We start from the raw sequence: 21,214 nt of genomic DNA, 5'->3' as shown, positions 1-21,214 counted from the left end.
GTAAAGAGTTGTAGATTACACATTTTTCCAGATACTTTTTGTCTCACTGTATATCTAAAAACTAGTTTGCATTGCTAAATTTCTTACTCCAGAACACATTGTGCAAATATATTGTATTGATATGAATCCAAAGAATATCTTGAAATGATAACTAGTCATCCAACCAATTTATGCATTCTTTTTTCCTATGCAGGAAGTATTGCAGCTATTACTATAACGGTAATTGCTGTGGTTCTATTGGTATTTGGCATAGCTGCATTTTTAAAAATCAGGTAAGATTAGGCAAACTCTTATTTGGAAGAGAAGCAATCATTTGTTTGAAAGATTGAGATGTTTTTTAGAACTGAAAGTGGGTGCCCTACTATGTCATATACCGTTGCTGATTTTCTCTCATTCTATATACAGTATAAATAACAAGACCACATCCATTTGTACATTGCCATAGTATTAACTGTTTCTTGCATTAAATCTTTCATTGTTCTGCATTTACATTGTTCCCTCACTCTACCTCCCGATGGTTCTTAGTCTTCCCCTTCTCTCTCTCTCTCTCTCATTTGCTGCACCATTACTATTTTGAAGCTATACCTATGTTGTCTGCTTATCTGCAGGTTTTTACACACCTTCTCGTCTTTCTCCTGTTGCGCTGCTGGCATTTTCTTCTCTCTCTGTTCTGTTATCTCTTGCTACCTACAATATTTTTCTACAACCAAAATTTTGATATTGTGATGAGCTTCCCTGCACAACCACAAAAGTTTCTGCCTTCCCATCCCTTCCTTCCTTCCTTCCTTCCTTCTTTCTCTCACTCTTTCCTTCTTTCTCCCTTTCTCCTTTTCTTCTTCCTATTTAAATATCCATCTTCTTCTCTGTGCAAATACAAACTTTCCACCTGAAACAAAATTCTGCTGTTGATAGGGAGATTGACAAGGGAAGCAACGGTTAATGCTTCCCCTCCCCCCCAAATGCCATAATCGCAATCTTGATCTTTCAACTTTTGTCTTTTCCTCTCAACTACTATAGTTGATTATATTTGTTATATGGATCTTGGTCTGTCATTCTTTTCTGGGAAGCTAAAGAGTAACTGTTGTTGCTGCTGCTAAGCAAGGTAGAATTCTATATTGCTGATGGTTTTCCTGAACTTATTCCTAAAATTGACAGAATGATAACTTCATGATTGAAATAAGTACTGAACTAAGATGAGGCATGTTCCTATTAACAATGTTGATTATCCAAACAAATTTGAAGAATGAATTTAAAGAATAACCTGGCAGTTGAATGACTCAAGGACAGTTGGACAGAGGGGTTTATTTTCCAGAAGTATGTGTAATAGTAGGAAAAAAGCTGAATAACAGAATTGGAAGGAATTTTGGAGGCCTTCTAGTCCCCTGCTCAAGCAAGAAATCCTATACCATTTCATACAAATAGTTGTCCAATCTCTTCTTAAAAATCTCCAAAGTTGGGGCATCACGACTATTTTTTACCATTTTCTTGCATTCCTAATCTGCATTTTATAGTATTTTTTTTATTGATAGATTGGACTCTCTTTAGCATAAAGAGAGATTCAAATAATGAATTAAGCAGTTCGGCTTTCTCCTTGCTTCTCATCACCTTCTTGCCATTTTCTCCCATTAATGGACCAATCATTTCCTTGAGTGTTTTCTTGTTTTTTGTTTTTTTTATATGTTGAAAGAAGCTTTTTTGTTATTTTTGACTTTTGTGGCAACGCATAGTTCATTTGAACCATAGCTCTCCTGACTTCATCTTTGCAGGTTCAGGCTATGTGCTAATATTCTGCCTTAGTTATGTGCCCCTCTATTCACTTTTCATACTTGTCCTTTTTGCCTTCCATTTTATAGAGAGTTTTTTTTTTTTTTTTTTGTGCAGCCATGCTGGTTTCTTTTGAGATCTCTTATTTTTCTTCATCATTGGAATTGTGCTAGATCGCGCTTTTATAATCTCACTTTTCAAATTTTCTCAAGCTCCTTGGGTTGTTTTCTTTTTGAGGATTCTTATCCATGGAATCCTTTTCAAGCTCTCTCTAGATTTATTGAAATCAAAGACTACAATTTGACTTTGTTCTATTGCTTGTGCTTGCACAATGTTGAATTCCAGTATTGCATGGTCACTACCCACCCACCTCCAGGGTTCCTGTAACTTCAACACCTTCTACCATTTCATCTCTATTAGCGAGAATTAAGTCCAGTATGGCTGACCTTTTAGTTCCCTCCTCTACCTTTTGGGAGACAGGTTTTCTGCTCAGTTTGTCAGGAATCTATTTGATCTTCTACTAACTACAAGCGTTTGTTTCCCAATTGATATTAGGGTAGGTAAAGTCCTCCCTTACTATCATGATATGCTTCCTACATACCTTAGTTAATTTATTAGCAAAAAATTCATCTATTTCCTCAGTTTGTTTGGTTGGGTGGCCTACCTACAGAATACACCTACAGCAATATCATTTTTTTTTCTTTTATATTGACCCAAATGCATTCAAGATGGGTTTCTAATACGGTTCTAATGTATTTCCGTAGAGATGTAGTTATTTCTTTTATATAATGCAATTCCATCTCCTCCTCTATTAGGGCTTGGTTTTTTAAATAATTTAAATCCATCTAGCTGTATATTCCATTTATGGGTTTCATCACACCAAGTTTCCGTATTGGCAACAATATCTTATCTGCCCTCATGTACTTGGATGTTGATTAATTTCTGTTTTACTCTGCATATGATAATGAGAAACCTCTGTGATGAAGGTACAGTGAAAAGGATGGCTAACTAGAGTAAGATACTGTTTCTTTTTCATTCATAGGCATTCTTCATATGGCAGACTTTTTGATGATCATGATTATGGATCCTGGGGAAACTACAACAATCCACTGTATGATGATTCCTAATCTAAGAATATTAGCCATACCAAAGCTGTTCTTGTGTCATGATGCACCTAATTCACCAAAAGCACTATGTTCCTGTATCTTTTGACACACAATCCTATATTTTATTCCTTTTGCTGTTTTTCCCAATGAATCTTCAGAGTTTAATAGAAACCAAACTCTATAATGTGAATCCGATTCAAGTGATGCTTATAATAAATAACTCAAGTCTTATTTAATAAGTTGGTACAGTTTCTGGAAAAAGATGAAGTTATAGGAAAAAGATGAAGTTATATGGAATACTCTGAAGTTTTAGCAATTTATGACAGGTGAACCTTTAGTGGCAGATTTGGCTGGAAGAAACAGTATGGCCTTTTTAGCTGTTCATTAGCAAACCTTTAAGGTAAAAATTGCTCAAAAGATTAATACCAACTCTTGTTCTTGTTTATTTGCTTCACCAGGCTGTTTTTGTAAGAAGAGTATTCTTATTAACGTTCAGTTGAATATTGTACTATCTTATATTTCACTGAGTTTTTGTTAACTGCTTTGTTAAGTAGTTGCTACAAATGGCAGTACCATGTCAATTGCTTCCTCTTCTATCATACCAATTCAACAAACCCTGCATGCTCTTTAACAGAAGCAACAGCTACACTGTTTAACTCTTTAACAGAGCCAATAGTACACTGATAACACACAAATATATTTAAGGAATGAAATTAATAATTCTCCCCCACCAAAAAAACCCAAACTGGTAGATTTGATATGTAAAGAATGAGATTATTTCAAAAAATAAAATATTACCTCTTTGATTTGTACTAAGTATTAACTATTCCATATTTTCTGGGTTCAGTATTAATATGCTAATATCCAGGCCGCTATTGACCTTGATTTAGTTCAACACTTCCATCACAATTCTTCAGCTGAATTAAAAAAGAAAAATAGATGTCAGTATTGGAATATCAATGATGCTGCACTCTTTAAATTAAATTTCCCAGCAATTTCTTGCTAATAAATTGGAGGTGGAGGGTGGGTGGGGAATTACAGACAAGTGGAATCTCTCAAATGTTTTCTTAACTTCTCTAAACACAAACACCTAAAAAAGGATTGGACAAACAGACTCCACTGCACAAAGCATTCTTCCCATTTTGTTAGGCACAACTATATTTCAAGTTGCATCTGAAAATCCTCCAAACAAGTAGCATTCTTAAAATCCATAGTATAAGAATAATGTACAGGTAAATTTTCAACAGCTAAGAGCCTCTTTAAATCTCATCTGCAACTACAGAAGACTGCCCTTGAATGTTTGAGGAGAAAGTGAAAAGGAAGGAGAATCTGCTGTAAGATTTGGTTTTAATGTTGAAAAGTAGGTTTAAAAACACAAGGCCCAAAATAAAACCTAGGAAATTGGAGGAGAATAATAAACTCTGAGTAGTGAAATTGGGTTCGGACAGCAGATTTTCTACCTTTGCTTGTATAGTTCAAAGGATAATAGCAAAAACTGTATTTTAAAAGTAATGGAAGAAAGACTGCTACCATTTTCCAACAAACCCCCATTTTCCAAAGAGTTCTACATTTTGTCTCCATATTCTGCTCTATCCCACTATTATATCCTATCAATAGGATCATAAAAATGAAAAAAAATATGTCCAGTCCACGAAAAAGCTATACTAAATATTCTGTACATTCAGTGGTGGGAATCAGCTGATTTGCACCGGTTCAGGAGAACCATTCATTACCTTTCTGAGTAATTCGGCGAACTGGTTGTTGGAAGAAATCTCGTTCCAACAGCCACTTTACAGGGCTAATCCTGTCAGGAAGGCCGGAAGGAAACATTCTGGTGTGCCTATGTGTTGTTTCTAGCCTAATCCTGTTTATCTTTTAAGTGTTTTCAGAAACTGCCTCTCCGGTTAAGCCTTGTTACATTGTAACAGCCGTTAATGGTTCTTGGCAATACACCCAGACTAGCCAGAACCGCTTCTCTGGAGTTTTTGTTTGTTTGTTTTTTTGTTTGCTGGTATTTTTATTAGGGGCTTGGCTTTTTAAAAAGCTTTTTACACTGCTTGGGGTGTACTTCCAAAAGGCAGAATGCAAGCTTAGCACTTTGTCTGATTTTTGTACTGCCTTTCTGGGGGCATGCGATCTTTCATTAAATCTGGATGATTTCCTTAAGATATCTTGTGAGATGAGTGAGACCAGCTGGTATCTTTAAGTGGTGCAAATGGATCTAATTAGATTGCTTCTTCTGGGTGGGAAACTGTGCTTTGTCAGGGATTCTTCAGTCATCCAGGTCATGGCTGTCCCAAAGGTGCTTTTTTCAAGAGGCAACTGGACTTTCTTGGTTTTCAGAAAATTCAGTTGCCTCTTGAAAAAGCACCTTTGGGACAGGAATCCCTTGTATTGCTTTAGAGTGGCCAAGGCACATGATTGCTCACGATAGTAAGTGGATCCTCCTTCCAATTTGTTTTAGTTTTCTCTCATGATAGTAAGGCTTTCTAATCTAATAATTGGTATTTAGGGCAGCTTTTTGCAAGCAAAGAAGCTTTTTGTATTTTTGTATAGGTAATCTTTGACTTAGAACAGTTTATTTAGTGACCATTCAAAGTTACAATGGCACTGAAAAAAGTGACCTATGACCGTTTTCCGCATTTACGACCATTGCAGCATTCCCACGGTCATGACAGGCCAGGCAAGGTGAAGCACCCCTCAATGTGAGTGACATCAAGTTGGCCACCCCCACCCAGTCACATGACCACCCACCCAGTCATTAGGGCAGAGAATCAGTTGTTAAATCATTTGAATCTCACTACTGCATACATTCAATAGTTGTCATTTTTCTTTCGTGTGACAAAGCTCTACAATGGTCACTCCTCACTTGATAGCCTGAAATGCATTGGCCTATAGTGTGCAGTGATTTATGGTGGCAAGTAATTAGGAAAGTTATATGCCAATTTGGAGAAAAGCAGCTCTAAAGTGAATCAGAATCATAGCAGCCTGGAAGAGATCTTGGAGGTTTTTAGTCCAGCCCGTTACACGGTAGGAGTCTTTTAACCATCGAGACAAATGGATGTTCAATTGAATGAATGAATGAAATCTAGCTTTGTGCAGTTGGATTCCAAATTAGGTTTATTCCTTTCTAGCCATTTTTTTGGTCCATATCCTTGGTATAAATTGGAAGCTCCATTGATACATTCATTTTCCATCTAATTATGTAATCAGTTTTAAAACCACCAATTTAGGTGGTGATCATGCCCCTCTGTAATAAGTATGAGTCACATTTTAAGCAGATAATAAATACTTCTTGATAAACAGTTTGTCGACGTCTCATAACCTACATCTGCAGTACATCTGCAGTGACATCTATGAATGTCAAATTTTAAAATTTTAATTACGAAATGAATCAGATGAAATCATTACAAGGTTTTCCCTTCAAGATTTTAATCTGTTTACATTATCCATTGCTTTAGATAATAGCCACTACTATTTTCCCTTGCCAATTTATATGCTACCAGTTTGGGAAATAAAAATGGTTTGATTGTGAAATTCTATGATTTTTTCTCTCTCCTATTTTTCAACGTATCTGTTTTATATATAATAATAAGATTAGAAATATGAACAGTTTTAGGATAATTTAAAATGTTTTTGTGTCTTTCCATGCTCTAATTATTACATAATATAATGTAATATATATAATATTTGAGATATAGTTATTTAAGCAGCATAACAATATTTTAAAATCAACATTTTCTCAGCATTCATAATGTTTACTTTTTATCACCATGCTCTGTTTAAGGCTTTACAAATCATTTGGTTGCATGACATTCTATGTACATGCTTTGTACCGTTATCTAAAATGTCAGCTGTCTTCAATTTTGTCATTATTCAGAGTAAATTTTTAAAGACTGCTATTTCTTACTATTTTACCATTAAAGCTGATTAAATAAAATACAATGTACAGGTGCAGATTTATGTTGGTATTAGACATGGTGGCTGATTTGTTTGATCTTGGGATAAAAATCGAAGGTTGAACATAGTGACATCATGGTGGAGCCTATTTAATTTAAGTTACAATTGTTTAAATCACATGGGTCATCAGGGGTACATACTACTTACTAGAGAATACATCCATACTGAACAAAAAACTATTTGCCTTTTAGTGCTGTACTGATTTCATTGCTACCCGAATGGGATCGATCCCTGACACCTTTGTCTCCTTTCATATGTTCACAAAGGAGAGGGTTCTGTTAGCTAGTTGATCCAATTAAACATTGCTCTGACTTTTCTGTGATATCAAAGTTCAATCATGTATGCCAAGTATACCTGATGTTTTAACTTCCTGTTAAATCAGTTCTGATTTAACCATGCAGGCATGGGGAGTATACTCAGTTATGACTATAAATGAGCCCAGAATTATGGTGGTAAGCCTTTTAGATCATACGTCAAGGCATCATGTGTCGACCCAATTTTTTAAAGATTATTTTTTGGGGGTGGTGATTCAGTAAACACCAGACATTAAGCAATCACCATTTTTGTCTGAAATCTGAAGTAAACATCAGAAACCCACAAAAAACCACTGTAAAGGTAAGTCACTCGCCAAGTGCCTAAAACGTATCATATGACTGCAGCGGAGGTGAAGGCAGCCATAACTTTGAAAACAGGTTGTAAATAGCTCTGGAGAGGTCCATTGTAACTTTGAATAATCATTAAGGGTCATAAATCGAGGGCTACCTGTACATCGACAGAGCCCCCTTTGTACACTGAAAGCCATGTCAATAGATCCCAAAAACTTTGCAGTGTTTTCACCAAATTAGTTTGAATGGGGGGTAGGGAAATAATGATGAAAGAGTAATCATTAACTATATGTAATTTTTATTGATTTATCTATTTAATTTCTAGCTTTACATCCTCCTTTTCCTTCAAGAACTAAAGATGGTATATACCATGCTTTTCCTTACAATGTCCCTATGGCAGGGGTGGGTTCTACTTACCTTTACTACCAGTTCACAACGGGAGCACGTGTGTGCGCTTCTGCGCATGCACAGATTGTCAATTATGACATCCGGGCAGGTGGGCAGAGCTTCCCGCTGCTTTTACTACTGGTTCTAAAGAACCGGACAGAACCGGGAGCAACCCACCACTGCCCTATGGAGTAGCCTGGCTTGAGAGAGTGCGATTGGTCAAAAACCACTCAGAGATTGAAGATGGACTTTAAACTGGATCTCACGAGAGCCTTCGGTTCAACCACTACACTGTGCTGGCTCTCAGATGTGTTAAATGTAAATCAGATCAAGTTAATATTTATCTAGACAGCCACTTTAGAGTATGGCCTCTGGCTAGTAGTCCAAGGCCAGAGAACTGTGATTCTTGTGGCATTCAAATGTGATTGGTCTGTTCTGGTGATCCCCATTTCTCTTCTCCTGACCTGTTTTATTTTCTGCAGGAGTCTCTGAGTGATCCTTTTTGTTATATATGTATGTACGCAGAAAGTGCATTTCCTGTGTAAGATTACTGGTTGCTGTAAAAGGTGAAGTGAATAGTATTGTTATTTTATCATTTTCTATGACTTATATAAGGTATTGGTCTATGTCTTCTTGGAAAAGCATGGCAGATTGGTTTATATTAAATAGTTGCACTAATGTGCTTTAATAACATGTATGTACTGTATGTTTCACTTTCTAAGCACCCACTTTGCCTAGTAGATCAGTTCACCCCAGGTGATAATAGGGCTACAGAATTCCAGAGAGCGCTCAGGGTTTGCCTCAAGTGTTCACCTGAGGCTGGTCACAACCTTGGATGGGTATGTGGCTGAACATTAATGAGATTGCCCCTCTGCAGCCTCTCTCCTGTGCCATTCACAGGATGTTCCATGGCTGTTCTAGGAAATGAAGCACAAGAACAGAGGCCAGGAGCATGCATAAGTAGGAAGGTAATAATTTTGAAAAGTTAAAAAATAAACATGAAAAATATAGAAGAAAAAAAAATTAAAAATTACTGAAAGCAAGAAAAAAAAAGGAAAAAATATTTAAAGTGACTTCCAATCTTCATTACAGCAGTTATAAATATATGTAATGCCATTTCTCCACTTCATAATTACAAAGCATTGTTTCCCTCTGCCCCTTTATGGTCCTTTTTAATTGGAAAATCCAGAAATCATTTTTATTGATTTTCAGCAAAAAGTCCACAAAGATTTTCCAGTCATTTATAAAACTAGTTATTGTTCTTTCTCTTTCTCTGCATATGGAGGATCATTCAAGGAAGATAAAAAGTAGATCATACCAAGCATACACTGAGTGCACAATTATTGGGCAGGTGAGTATTTTGACCGTATCATTTTTATGCATATTTCCACCTCCAATCTGTATAAGCATAAACGCTTAATGGATACAAGCATATCAGATGATGTGTAATGAGGGCGAGTGCAGCCTAAGGAGATCACCCTATATCAAGGTGTGCATAATCATTAGGCAGCATATTTTCCTCAGGCAAAATGGACCAAAAAAGAGATTTAACTGATTCTGAAAAGTCAAAAATTGTAAAAAGTTCATTCAGAGGGATGAAGCACTCTTTAAATGGCTAAGGTATTGGGGTGTGATCACAAAATCATCAAGACTTTTTTTGCAAGCAGTCAATAGGGTCGCAAGAAACATCGGGGGGGAGACGCACATTAACTGCCAAAGATTTGAGAAGAATCGAACGTGAAGCTATCAGGAACCATTATCCTCCAGTGATGTCATATTGCAGAACTGCAACTTACCTGGAGTGCCCAGAAGTACAAGGTGTTCAGTACTCAGAGACATGACCATGGTAAGGAAGATTGAAACCCGACCACCACTGAACAAGACACATAGATTGAAATGGCAAGACTGGGCCAAATCTTACCGACAACAGATGACAGATTTTTCAAAGGATTTATGGACTGATGTGGTGACTCTTGACGGACCAGATGAATGGGCCTGTGACTGGATCAGTAACAGGCACAGAGGTCTACTTTGACTCAGACGCCAGCAAGGTGGAGGTGGGATAGTGATATTTCCTGGTATTATTAAAGATGAGCTAGTTGGATCTTTTCGGGTTGAAGATGGACTCAAAATCAATTCCCAAATCTACTGCCAGTTTTTAGAAGATAGTTTCTTCAAGCAATGGTACAAGAAAAAGTCTGCATCTTTCAAGAAGACCATGATTTTTATGCAGGACAATGCTCCATTGTAGGCATTGAATTACTCCACTGAGTGGCTAAACAGTAAAGGCCTTAAAGATGAAGGAATAATGACATACCTCACTTGACCTAAATCCTATTGAGAACTTGTAGGCCCTTCTTAAACGGGAGACTTACGGTGAAAGAAAACAGTACACCTCTCTGAACAGTGTCTGGGTTGCTGTTGCACAAAAAGTTGATTGTCAACAGATCAAGAAATTGACAGACTCCATGAATGGGAGCTTATGACTGTTATTGAAAAGAAGGGTGGCCATATTGGTCACTGTTTTGTTTTGTTTTTTGAAATGTCAGAAATGTTTATTTGTACATTTTGAGTTGTTTGTTGATTCTCACTTTAACAGGTCAAATAAACAAGTGAGATGGGCAAATGTTCATTTTTTCATTTAGTTGCATAATAATTCTGCACACTAATAGTTGCCCAATAGTTGTACACACATAGATATTCTCCTAAGAAAGCCAAAACCTCACTTTCTTAAATATTGAGGTTTGAAGTTTATTAACATTTTGATTGACAGAGAGCACTGTAGTTTTTCAATAATCCTCCAAAATACATTTTCCCTAATAATTGTGCACACAGTGTATATAAGAACCCTTATCAGGGATAGCATCATGTTGATAAGGGTAGCAAAACATTTCTCTGAATTTATTGTGCTGGCAGCTGCAGAGCAGCTGTTTTGGGACAATCTGGTCCTTAAGTAGGGCATGTCAAATTTTTTAACTTTCAATTTCAAAACATTAGGGGTACTCAAAAGTTGTGACATGCCTTGGGGATTCTAAAGATATTTTGATTATTAATATAATTTAGATGTGCTTGGTAAATAACTACATAAATATCAAAACTTTTTAACGTTATTTTTAAATATCATCTTTTTGTTTAACATTATTTTGTCTGAGAGTGTTAATGCTGGTCTCGTTTCCTGTGAGTGATAACTGATCTGTAATGGCTTCTAAAAAAGGAACAAGACTGGGAACATTCACTCATATAAGCACCCTAATTGGGACTGGCAGGGACTTGTTGCTATATGAACTCCCAACACTGTGGGACATTCTCAGATATGGCTTACTGTTAAAAGAACAAAGTAGTGATGATGCTAGAAAGATCATCACTACTTGCAGCTGCAAGAGACATATATCCAAAAGTTCTTGAAAAGTGGGAACAAGAAAACAATTCTTTTGTGACCCCTGTTGTAATTCATGAGTTACAATTTTGAACAATATCCAAGAGAACTGGGATCAAGCCAAAAACATATCTCTTGGTAGAGGCAAGCTAGTTATCAAAAGACACTGTCACTGTGAAACTTGACAAACTGTTTGACATCCTCAACTACAAGTGTCAAATTGTTCTGTGTGCCAAATTTGGCTGCCCTGCTGGCTGCAAAAAAGTTCACATTAACTGTATCTGTCGTAAGGACACAAAGATATCAGTGAAGGAACTTGCTTTCATTAAAGGTCAGAGAGACAAGATTGGTTCTTTTGGATCACACCAGATTGGTGTGATGTGCCTGAGCAGAAGCAACTATTCAAAAGGCAAAAACATCAAGATGATGACAAACAAAGGCTTGCTAAATATAAGCAGAGACATTTTGATACTGACAAATGAAGTAAGTATCTCTTAGGATGAAAATGAAGGACAGACAACTGATGAAGATGAAGAGGAATGTGATTGAAGTTATAGAGGCCTTAGACCAAACATATGTGTTCTCTACTTCAAAAAAAGTTAATTATCACTTTTAAAGCGCTCCATGGCTTACGACCTGGGTACCTACAAGACCGTCTTTTGCCACAAATAGCCTCCCACTGACCAGTTCGTTTTCTCACAGGGAGGGACTACTCAGGGTACCGTCAATCAAATTATGCCGACTGGCGACTCCCAGGGGGAGGGCCTTCTCTGTGAGGGCTCCAACCCTTTGGAATGAACTGCCCCCGGAGATACGAAATATCCCTGATCTCCGTGCTTTCCGCCGTGCCCTCAAAACCCTGATGTTCCAACAAGCGGGGCTAAACATATGAACGTGAATGTTTTTAAAATGTTACCTAATTTTAGGTTCTATTTAATTGGGCCAAACTATGTTATAATAATAATTTTAATTAGCAATTTTATGATGTTTGTGTATCTATATTTTTCTTGACTGTACACCGCCTTGAGGGAGAAAGGTGGTATAGAAATATAATAAAGAAATAAATAAATAAATAAATAAATAAATAAATAAATAAATAAATAAATAAAGACAGACAGACAGACAGACAGACAGACAGACAGACAGACAGAATATGATAGATTAGAAATAACAAATGTCGCTATGCAGAGCATAAGATACGGTGTTGGTCTATGTGCCACTCCTGCCATTACCACAGCTGCCTTCATAGATGCTGGCTTTATCACCGAAAAAAAGAGACTTGTAGTTGACCACAATAAAGTCAAAAGAGAAAAAAAGTATAAAGTCTCTAGATCAAGAATTTGATGAGCTCTGTAAGAAGGGCATAATAGAATACATCTTCTTCGACAGCCATATTATAACATAATGTATTTTCTCAGTAAACATATGGATAGCCATTTTCTGTTACTTAGACAATGACACTTCATGGATATAATAGAGTCAATAATTGAATCAGTTTAAGAAATCCAGTGGAAGTATATTATCTTTAAGGAATAGTCTATTAGACTGGTTTACAAACAATTGAATGTGTTAGTTTATTAGAATTAGATCTATGTAAGACAGTTCCATTGAATGTTGATAAAAAATCTAGTGCCTATTTGGCAATCTCCCAGTGACAGATTCCATCAGAACAGATGCAAGACCAAGAGATAAACAGTGGCCTCTATTACAATTCTCCAAAATTACATTGATATGTTATGCTTCTTTATGCATTTCAGAGTCCTGCCAATTTTTCATGTAAAACATTTTGGTGCATGGCTGGAATTAAAACTGCAACAGTTATTAGTGAATACATTTTTTTAATATTGTAGTAATGATAAGTAGGTTAGGCTTTCCAAATGTAAACAGCAATGCAATATCAGCTCCATTTCTTATACAATTTATAAGAAGAGTTAGATTAAATACAGTAAGATAAAGTTACAAAACTAAATGTAAGAGAAAAAAAGAAAAAAATACCATATAATAAATTAGGATAAAATAATATAGTGCTTTATGCAGTAATAAATTCTACATAGTATAGTCAAAAATCAGTCCAAAATTAAAGTAGAAAATAGTATTTATTTATTGAGCTGTGACATGAGCATTATGTGGCTGTGCAGCTCAATGCTGAATCCAGAACTCTCCAATAACAACCTCCAGCCCTTCCTTCAAATTTTATCTGGTTTGACCAGAAGAGTAAAATATTCAAAACAAAACCTAATTAAATGAAAACAAAACAGCAAAAGTACAAAACATGGCTCCATAATCACCTTTTTAGATCTTGGGAGAATAACCAGATCTTCAATAGATTCTTCAATGACTAAAGATGAGAGCCACATGAGTCTCTGGTGAGGAAATCATTCCAAAGCCCAGGAATTGCAGCAGAATAGGTGCAGTATGTCATGGGTCTCTTGGGATAATAACTGACGACCCAGTGTGCATCCATCCTGCTAGTCTGTACCAGATAGATAAAAACAACTGGAGATAGGTGGTCCCTTAGATAGCCAGCCCTTTCCCTTGATGGACTTTAAAGATGATAACCAGCACCTTAAATTTCACTTGAAAGCCAACTGATAACCAGTGCAGAAGCAAGACAATAATAATGTGCAGTATGTGAAGTAGCTGTAGCTTCTGGATGATCTTCAAGGGCAGCTCCAAGTACAGTACATAACAATAATCCAGTTGTAAGGTAATTCAGTTACAAGTTTGAAGGAACTCTTGATCCAGGAAAAGATGCAATTCAGTGGAAGCTGAGAGTTCAAGAGGAACCACAGACTGTACACAAGTCACAAATGGAAAAGAACATTTGAATCAGTAATGAAATACTGCTGGAACCAAAAGATTCAAACAATCAGACCCGCTCAGTCTTCTCACAATTGAACCTGAGTCTGTTCTCCTTCATCCAGACCATCATCCAGCTTTAGGTGCTGGATGGGTATTTCAATCTTTCTGGCCAGCCAAGGACCTCCATTGGCAGATGACTTCATCTAGTGATTTCATGTAGATGTTAAATAAAAAAATGTTGAGCCTTGCAAAAGTCCACTAATTAAAAAGCTGTAGGCAAGATCTTTCTTCACCTGTCAATACTAATTGAACCAGCAATGTAGAAAGGAGGAGAATCATTGTAAAACGGTGCCTCCCATTCCCACCCAAGTTTGCTAGTATCTAAAGCTATCAAGAGATTAAAGAGCACAAGGATGGATGCACTACCACAGACCAACAACATAACAAATTATGTATCCATACTAAACCTTGGTCTGAAGTTAATTGAATCGGGTCCAAATAATCCTCGTCTTTCAAGGTTTTCTGGCACTTTAGCCCAAGCACCATCTCTACAACTGCTGATTCAGTTCTACAGAGGAATTATTGAGTCTGTCATCTGCACCTCCATAACTGTCTGGTTTGGCTCTGCAACCAAATAAGACAAACACAGACTTCAACAGATAATTAGAACTTCAGAAAAAACAATTGCTACCAACCTGCCTTCCATTAAGGACCTGTATACTACACAAGTCAAAAAGAGGACTGTGAAAATATTTACAGACCCCTCATATCCTGGACATAAATTGTTTCAACTTCTACCCTCAAAAAGACGCTATAGGGCACTGCACACCAAAACAACTCGACACAAGGACAGTTTTTTCCTGAATGCCATCACTCTGCTTATCAACTAATTCTCACAACACTGTCAAATAATTTACTAAGACTGTATTACTATTATTCTTCTCTTCCTTACTAGTATCTATCTCTTCCCACTTATTACTATAACCATATTGCTTGTATCTTTCAATTATATTGTTTTTATTTGTTTTTATTTATTTGAGTCCAGTGATGGCTTCTCAAAGACAGGGTGCATTACAGCCTCTTTTATGGCCAATAAAATCATCCCTCACCCAAAGCAGCTGACATCACCATTGGTGGTGGGACCAACCTCAGGTCATTCCCTGGACATCATTAACCATCCAGGAGGAGCTGGATCTAACAGACAGGTGGGCAAAACTGGAGAAGCATCTCCACTTTCCAAGAAGTAACAGAATCAAACTCACTTCATATAACAAATAAGACCCTGTTCTGGAAGTGAGCAGCTAGAGACTATCTCTGAATAGATCTAAATGTTTTCATCTGCAAAACAGCAAGAATATTTTTCAAAGCAGCCTGGAGATCATCTTATGTCCCATCCCTCATTTTTATCAAGTGCTTTTGGACTACATTAGGAATCTATAAGGAATCAAACCACATTAAATATGACAGATTTCACATGGGCCTTCCAGAATAGTAAGGTCAGCACAAAACCAGCCCCTTCCCAAAAGAGTTCTTACCTGAAAGAGTTGTTAGTAGCCAAGAGCCACAAAGTAGCTGATACAGGTAGTCCTCAACTTACAAAGTTGTTGTAACTTTGTTTACAGTTTGTAACTTTGTTACAGTTTGCTTAGTGACCATTTAAACTTACATCATTGAAAAAGTGATTTATGACCATTTTTCACACTTACAACCATCACAGCATCGCTATGGTTATATGATCAAAATTTAGATGCTTGACAGTTGGCTCATATTTTTGACAGTTGCACTGTCCCAGAGTCATATGATCACTTTTTGCGACCTTCTGACAAGCAAAGTCTATAGGGAAGCCAGATTCATTTAACAATCATGTAATTAACAGCAGCAGTAATTCACCTAACAACTGTGGCAAGAAAGGTTGTAAAATGGGACAAAACTCATTTAACAAATATCTTGCCTACGAAAAGAAATTTTGGGCTCAATTGTGGTCATAAGTCGAAGACCATTTGTATGTGGTTGTGTTAGAGTTTGCAGCAATCCAACCAGCACACAAGTAAACAATTCAGCAGGATTCATTTATATAAGAAACTTCTTTATATACAATACCATACAGCAGAATCCAGAACCAGAACTCAGAATCCAGAAGTACAGAATCTATATAATCACAGAAGCACTCATATATATACAGTAAACAGATCAGTGAACCTAAACCATGCCCAGGCTCTTAGCCATCTGGGTCACCAAACAGTCCCCATTGGCTGACCTGTTACCATGTCTATTCCAGTTCATGAATATATCTTATACACTGATAGGTTGATATGCCTGAACTGCAAAAATTCAGAGGGCTTTAACTCCTCTTTTGGCATCAAAGGATATAGAACATTCTTAACTCTGTTGTGCCATACTGTGATTGTCTGGACTTCTAAAGCCCAGATATGGCATTGCCTTATATCTATGAGGTAGGGACTCTCTTTCTCTATTGTGAAATTTCTAAAGTCTGTGTCAGTGTTTTTCAACATGGTTGCTGGGAGTTCTGGAAATTGAAGTCCACACATCTTAAAGTTGTCAAGTTTGAAAACACTAATCTATATTCCTAAGAAGGCCCAAAATTCAATCCCCATAATAGAAGTTATCTATGAGTCAGTGTTATTGCAACTACAGGTAATCCTCATTTAGCAACTGTCTTGTTTAGCAACGGTTTTCAGTTAAAACAATAATGAAAAAGTAACTTTATGACCAATCTTCACATATAGAGTTTTTGTAAGTCTGCAAAGCAAAGCTTAAGTAAGAATATTGGCCCAATTCAAATGCTCACTTAGCAACCATTTCACCATTTCACTAATGACCAAGTTGTTAGTTCCCATTGTGATCACTAAATAAGGCCTATCTGTACTTTATAGATTATTTGATTACGAACAGATATTTTCAAACATCCAGCTATCAAGCTATGCTAAGTGCCTTAGGCACAATTGAATTACAATCACTCCAAAACAAAAATTGGCCAAGACACCAATATTTTTTACAATTACATCATCTCTCATATTAAAGTTTAGAAAGTATTTAAATCTTTAAGGGAACTATCTGGAAAATTAGCATTTAGGCAGCTAAACTGATATTATTCCAGTATTCCCTTAATTTTTGAAAACTGAATATGGCATTTAATTACATTAGATGAGTCTACAGTACAATTGCTAAACTATGATCATCATTAACCACTATTTATTTAATCTTAGTAAGGTTCTCAGAAGTTCAGTGAATAAATGTGAATCTGTCTCAGAAGTTTCAGACAATAAGGTAAAGGTAAAGGTTCCCCTTGCACATATATGCTAGTCGTTCCTGACTCTAGGGGGCGGTGCTCATCTCCATTTCAAAGCCGAAGAGCCAGCACTGTCCGAAGGCGGCACCGTGGTCATATGGCCGGCATGACTAAACGCCAAAGGCGCACAGAATGCTATTACCTTCCCACCAAAAGTGATCCCTAATTTTCTACTTGCATTTTTACATGCTTTCAAACTGCTAGGTTGACAGAAGTTGGGACAAGTAACGGGAGCTCACCCCATTACGCGGCACTAGGGATTCGAACCGCCAAACTGCCGACCTTTCTGATCGACAAGCTCAGTGTCTTATATTATATTCTATAATATATTCTATAATAAAAAGCAGTCTGTGAGGCTTTCCTGCTTATATCCCAAATATCTTCACATTAACTAGCTACCATACAATGGAATCAATACATCCTACATATAGTACACAATACTGCATACTCAGTCCCACTGAGTTTATTGGGATCTACCCCTAAATAACTAGAGATACTTCAGTAGTTGGAAAATCTCCACTAGCTGTTTTTGAAGGGCATGGCTTCATGAGACGGCCTTTATCTGATCTCCAGCTGCCATGGTAGCAGCCTAAATTAATCTTTAGCTGATTTAGTTTTAACATAGTGCTTTCCATTTTCCTCCTGATAAAAATCTTGTTATAGAATAATTTGTAGCTATGTCTTGATAATAAAGCACTTGGAGATTGGCTTCTATCAGCTCCTCGTGGCAGATTGAGATGTTCTTCAGTTTCCTTTCCAATCCAAGTGATAGAAAGATTGGTACATCTGTCCATCAGTCTTCTAGAAGACTCATATATTTCTATACCCCAATTAGTCTAGCTGGTGTGTGGATGGGATGAAGGAGAGACTATGATAATGTCAGAAAGAACCCCTCAATATATCCCAAAAGTTCCTTTATCCCACACCCTCTTCTACCACCCAACAACCTGTCACCTGGGCTATTTTTGGACACAGGTCTATTAGTCTTCCATGATGTATAAGGAAAGTTCCCTCCTATTTGCTCCTCTTCAGAAATACCCCAAATGACAGATTATCAATGAAGAGCATCTCCACATTAGTAACCTGTGATGTAGGCGACTTTAAAAATAACAATCGCTTTTATCCTTTCCCATCTATAACTAGAGGGAATAGAAAGCCAGGGGATGGATAGATAACCACCATCTTTAAATTCACATCATAATGCGGCAAGAGAACTATTGTGAATTTTGTTAATGAAGCAAATGAATGAAGCTTAGTCAACAGAGTAGCACGAATTAGGCTGCTATATTATCCTGTTCACTCAAGCCCTGGAGGAATGCAAATAAATGTTATGAGAAACAGTCTGTATATAGGATTTCAGTCTTCACTATAAGTTTGTGGTTAAAACTATTTCAAACTATTTCACCAAGAGGTTTGAATTGGAAATGGAGAACTTCTCTTCTTTTATCAGCCACTAACCCAAAGATTTTTTTTAAAAAGTCACCTGGGGCTGCATACGTTGAATATAGTGCTACGGAACTATCTTTCCATAGTTATAAAGATGGAATTACAAAGATGGAATCTAGATCTGTGTTTGTGAACCTCAGCAATTTTAAGATGTGCGGACTTCAGTTTCCAGAATTGGCTTCAACCCCAGAATTGGCATCTTAACATTGAGGTTAACAAACACTGACCTAGATTTCTGTTATAAGGTTCCACCTATAGTTTCGGGATTTTCATCAGGCTGGAGGGGATACAGCTGGTTCTTGAACTATGCAAACTGGCTGTCAGCCAGCTGAAAAGGATACTTTCCAACGTCTCCTCAGGGGTTGATGGGGACAGCTGGCTTTCATTTTTGAAGAATTGCTCTCTCTTCCCCCCGTTTGCCTTCCAACAGGAACCCCTCATGATAGGCTGCTATTGACAATGATTGAAATTAATTCCAAATTCTCAAACATTTACACCCTTACCTTTGGAGGATATAAATGACACAAACAGTTGAAAGGGAACGAACCTAATTCTAGAAATTAAGAAAGAGGTCTGCCATTTTATATGACATCTGCATTGCTTCTTTGCTTGGACCAGACAAAAATACTATCTTTTCCATAAATTCTGGGTAATCCTCTGAATTCTACACCTTTCTTATTGCTGTTCTGTTTTTTTTATTTTTATTTTTAAATTGTGTTTATTTGTATAACAAAAGCAAAGTTTCAAAAGTGGCTCTCTTCCATTTTCTTCCCAAACAGACAAAACATACATCTTTCTACAATTCAGTAGTACTCCTAAATATAGAAATAAAAATAAAAATTGCTAGGTATATAGTATGAATACATACACATTCTTCCCTAGAGAAATTGATTTTAACAGAAAAGCAATTAAAAATAGTAGATAGATAGGCTGGCATGCACTTCTCCAAAAGCAGCTGAATGGAGACTAATGTGATTGAACATGGGTATATTGTTACATAGGCAGACCAGAACAAATCAACAATGACTCTTAGAAAATAGCAGACCATACATAACAGCTGTTTCTATTACAGACTACAAGTCTTTCACTGAACAATGCAAAGCAAGTTATTAAAATATAAAACTATGAAAAAAAATCAGGTATCTTAAAGGCCATAATATTGGGGGAGGGGGATAAAAAAGGGACTGTAGCTTATTAAGAGCCCAAAAACTGAGAAGATGGAGTAATAGATGGTCTATATGACTAGATTTAATGATATATTAGAGCTATAATTACCTTTATTGTTTTATATTAAAGTTTATGGGTATATTTTTTGTTTCGTACAGACAGACAGACAGACAGACAGACAGACAGACAGACAGACAGATAGGATGTGACTGACGTGGTGGCCTAGAGGTGGAGCTCTCGGTTCACAATCAGGAGGCTGTGAGTTTGATCCCAGGTAGTGGCAGATATTTCTCTGGGCACAAAGAAAAAATATCAGTGAGGTGTCAGAAAGGGCATCCAGCAAGTAAACACTCAACTCCACCCTAATGCAAGCGATTATAGGGTCATTTTTTAAAAAATGGGGAGCATGCAACTGTGGCTAATTAAAATTCTAAACAATTGCAAAAATGACCAATGGAACCAGCATAATAGAAGCAGATTTTTAAAAATCGGACAAACCTGGATATGCTAGTTGGATCCACACATATGCTAACCCAATACGTGGTTCAATTTTGTTTTAACATTTATGAAATGTAGTCATTGTGGTTCATGGATCATGATTTCTTAGCAGTCAGCAGCATTTGGCTAATCTTGCCAGAGTCCGAAGCTAAGTAAGATTAGATCATAATATTACTGCAGCATTGACAGCCTCCCCCATTGAGTTTCCTTGTGGGAAGCTGGTGGGGAGCATTGGAAATCTTCCTTTCTTCCTTCTTCCATCCCACCTCCACTTTCTCAAAAAAAATTGAGACTTGCAAGTTTGTGTTACTGTCTTTACAATAAAAGTAGTGTTAGGGGTCATGATTGATGTTTCTTGTCTGGATTACCTTGAAGGAGTGACATCAATCTTGCAAGTCCGTAAGTACATCTCTCCCCCTTCACCTTTACAGTCAAAGAAACTAGAGAGGGTCCCCTTTGATATATTTGCCATGTTCCTATTCCTTCTGCAGGCCAAATTTCCTCTTGTCTGACCATTGCCTAGTCTGTGGCACCTCCTCTTCCTGCTGTCTCTCAAGGATATTTTCAAAGACTCTTACAATAACAACCACAATCTTGTCAAGGAATCTATATGGTTGCATTTGACTCAAAGGAGACATTGTTTATGGCTTACCTTATTGTAAGGATATGGCCAGTCAGTCAATTAATTAAGGTAAATCAAATCATGGCCTGATTTGAGATATTACTCTTTACTTTTTCCACATCAGATATTTTCTGATCAAGGGCTGCCAGCCTTATCAAACTGTGTATCAGG

The 21,214-nt window shown here is 36.9% G+C and overlaps 1 protein-coding gene and 1 long non-coding RNA gene across 3 annotated transcripts in view; one reads left to right on the top strand and one right to left on the bottom strand.

Moving 5' to 3' along the window:
- Positions 1-3,806, top strand: part of PARM1 (prostate androgen-regulated mucin-like protein 1) — a 52,151-nt gene extending 48,345 nt beyond the window's left edge. The window contains exons 3-4 of one of the 2 annotated variants that reach the window (XM_034416101.3): positions 194-272; positions 2,807-3,806. In XM_034416101.3, the coding sequence (XP_034271992.1) occupies positions 194-272; positions 2,807-2,891 (164 nt within the window). In that variant the 3' untranslated portion in view covers positions 2,892-3,806. The remainder of the gene's footprint in view (positions 1-193; positions 273-2,806) is intronic. The other variant, XM_087892248.1, reaches the window with a different exon arrangement.
- Positions 3,807-13,019: 9,213 nt separating this feature from the next.
- LOC148114117 (uncharacterized) lies at positions 13,020-17,664 on the bottom strand. The gene is made up of 2 exons (XR_015733859.1): positions 14,468-17,664; positions 13,020-13,991 (listed from the first exon to the last, which is right to left on the bottom strand). It is a non-coding gene; the product is annotated as an uncharacterized LOC148114117 (long non-coding RNA).
- Between the last annotated feature and the right edge of the window lie 3,550 nt (positions 17,665-21,214).

The sequence above is a fragment of the Pantherophis guttatus genome, chromosome 4 (assembly GCF_059756535.1).
Source record: "Pantherophis guttatus breed Tessera chromosome 4, ASM5975653v1, whole genome shotgun sequence".
Classification (NCBI taxonomy): domain Eukaryota; kingdom Metazoa; phylum Chordata; class Lepidosauria; order Squamata; family Colubridae; genus Pantherophis; species Pantherophis guttatus.
The sequence above is the reverse complement of the archived record's forward strand: the minus strand, read 5'-3'. Positions and strand labels throughout refer to the sequence as shown.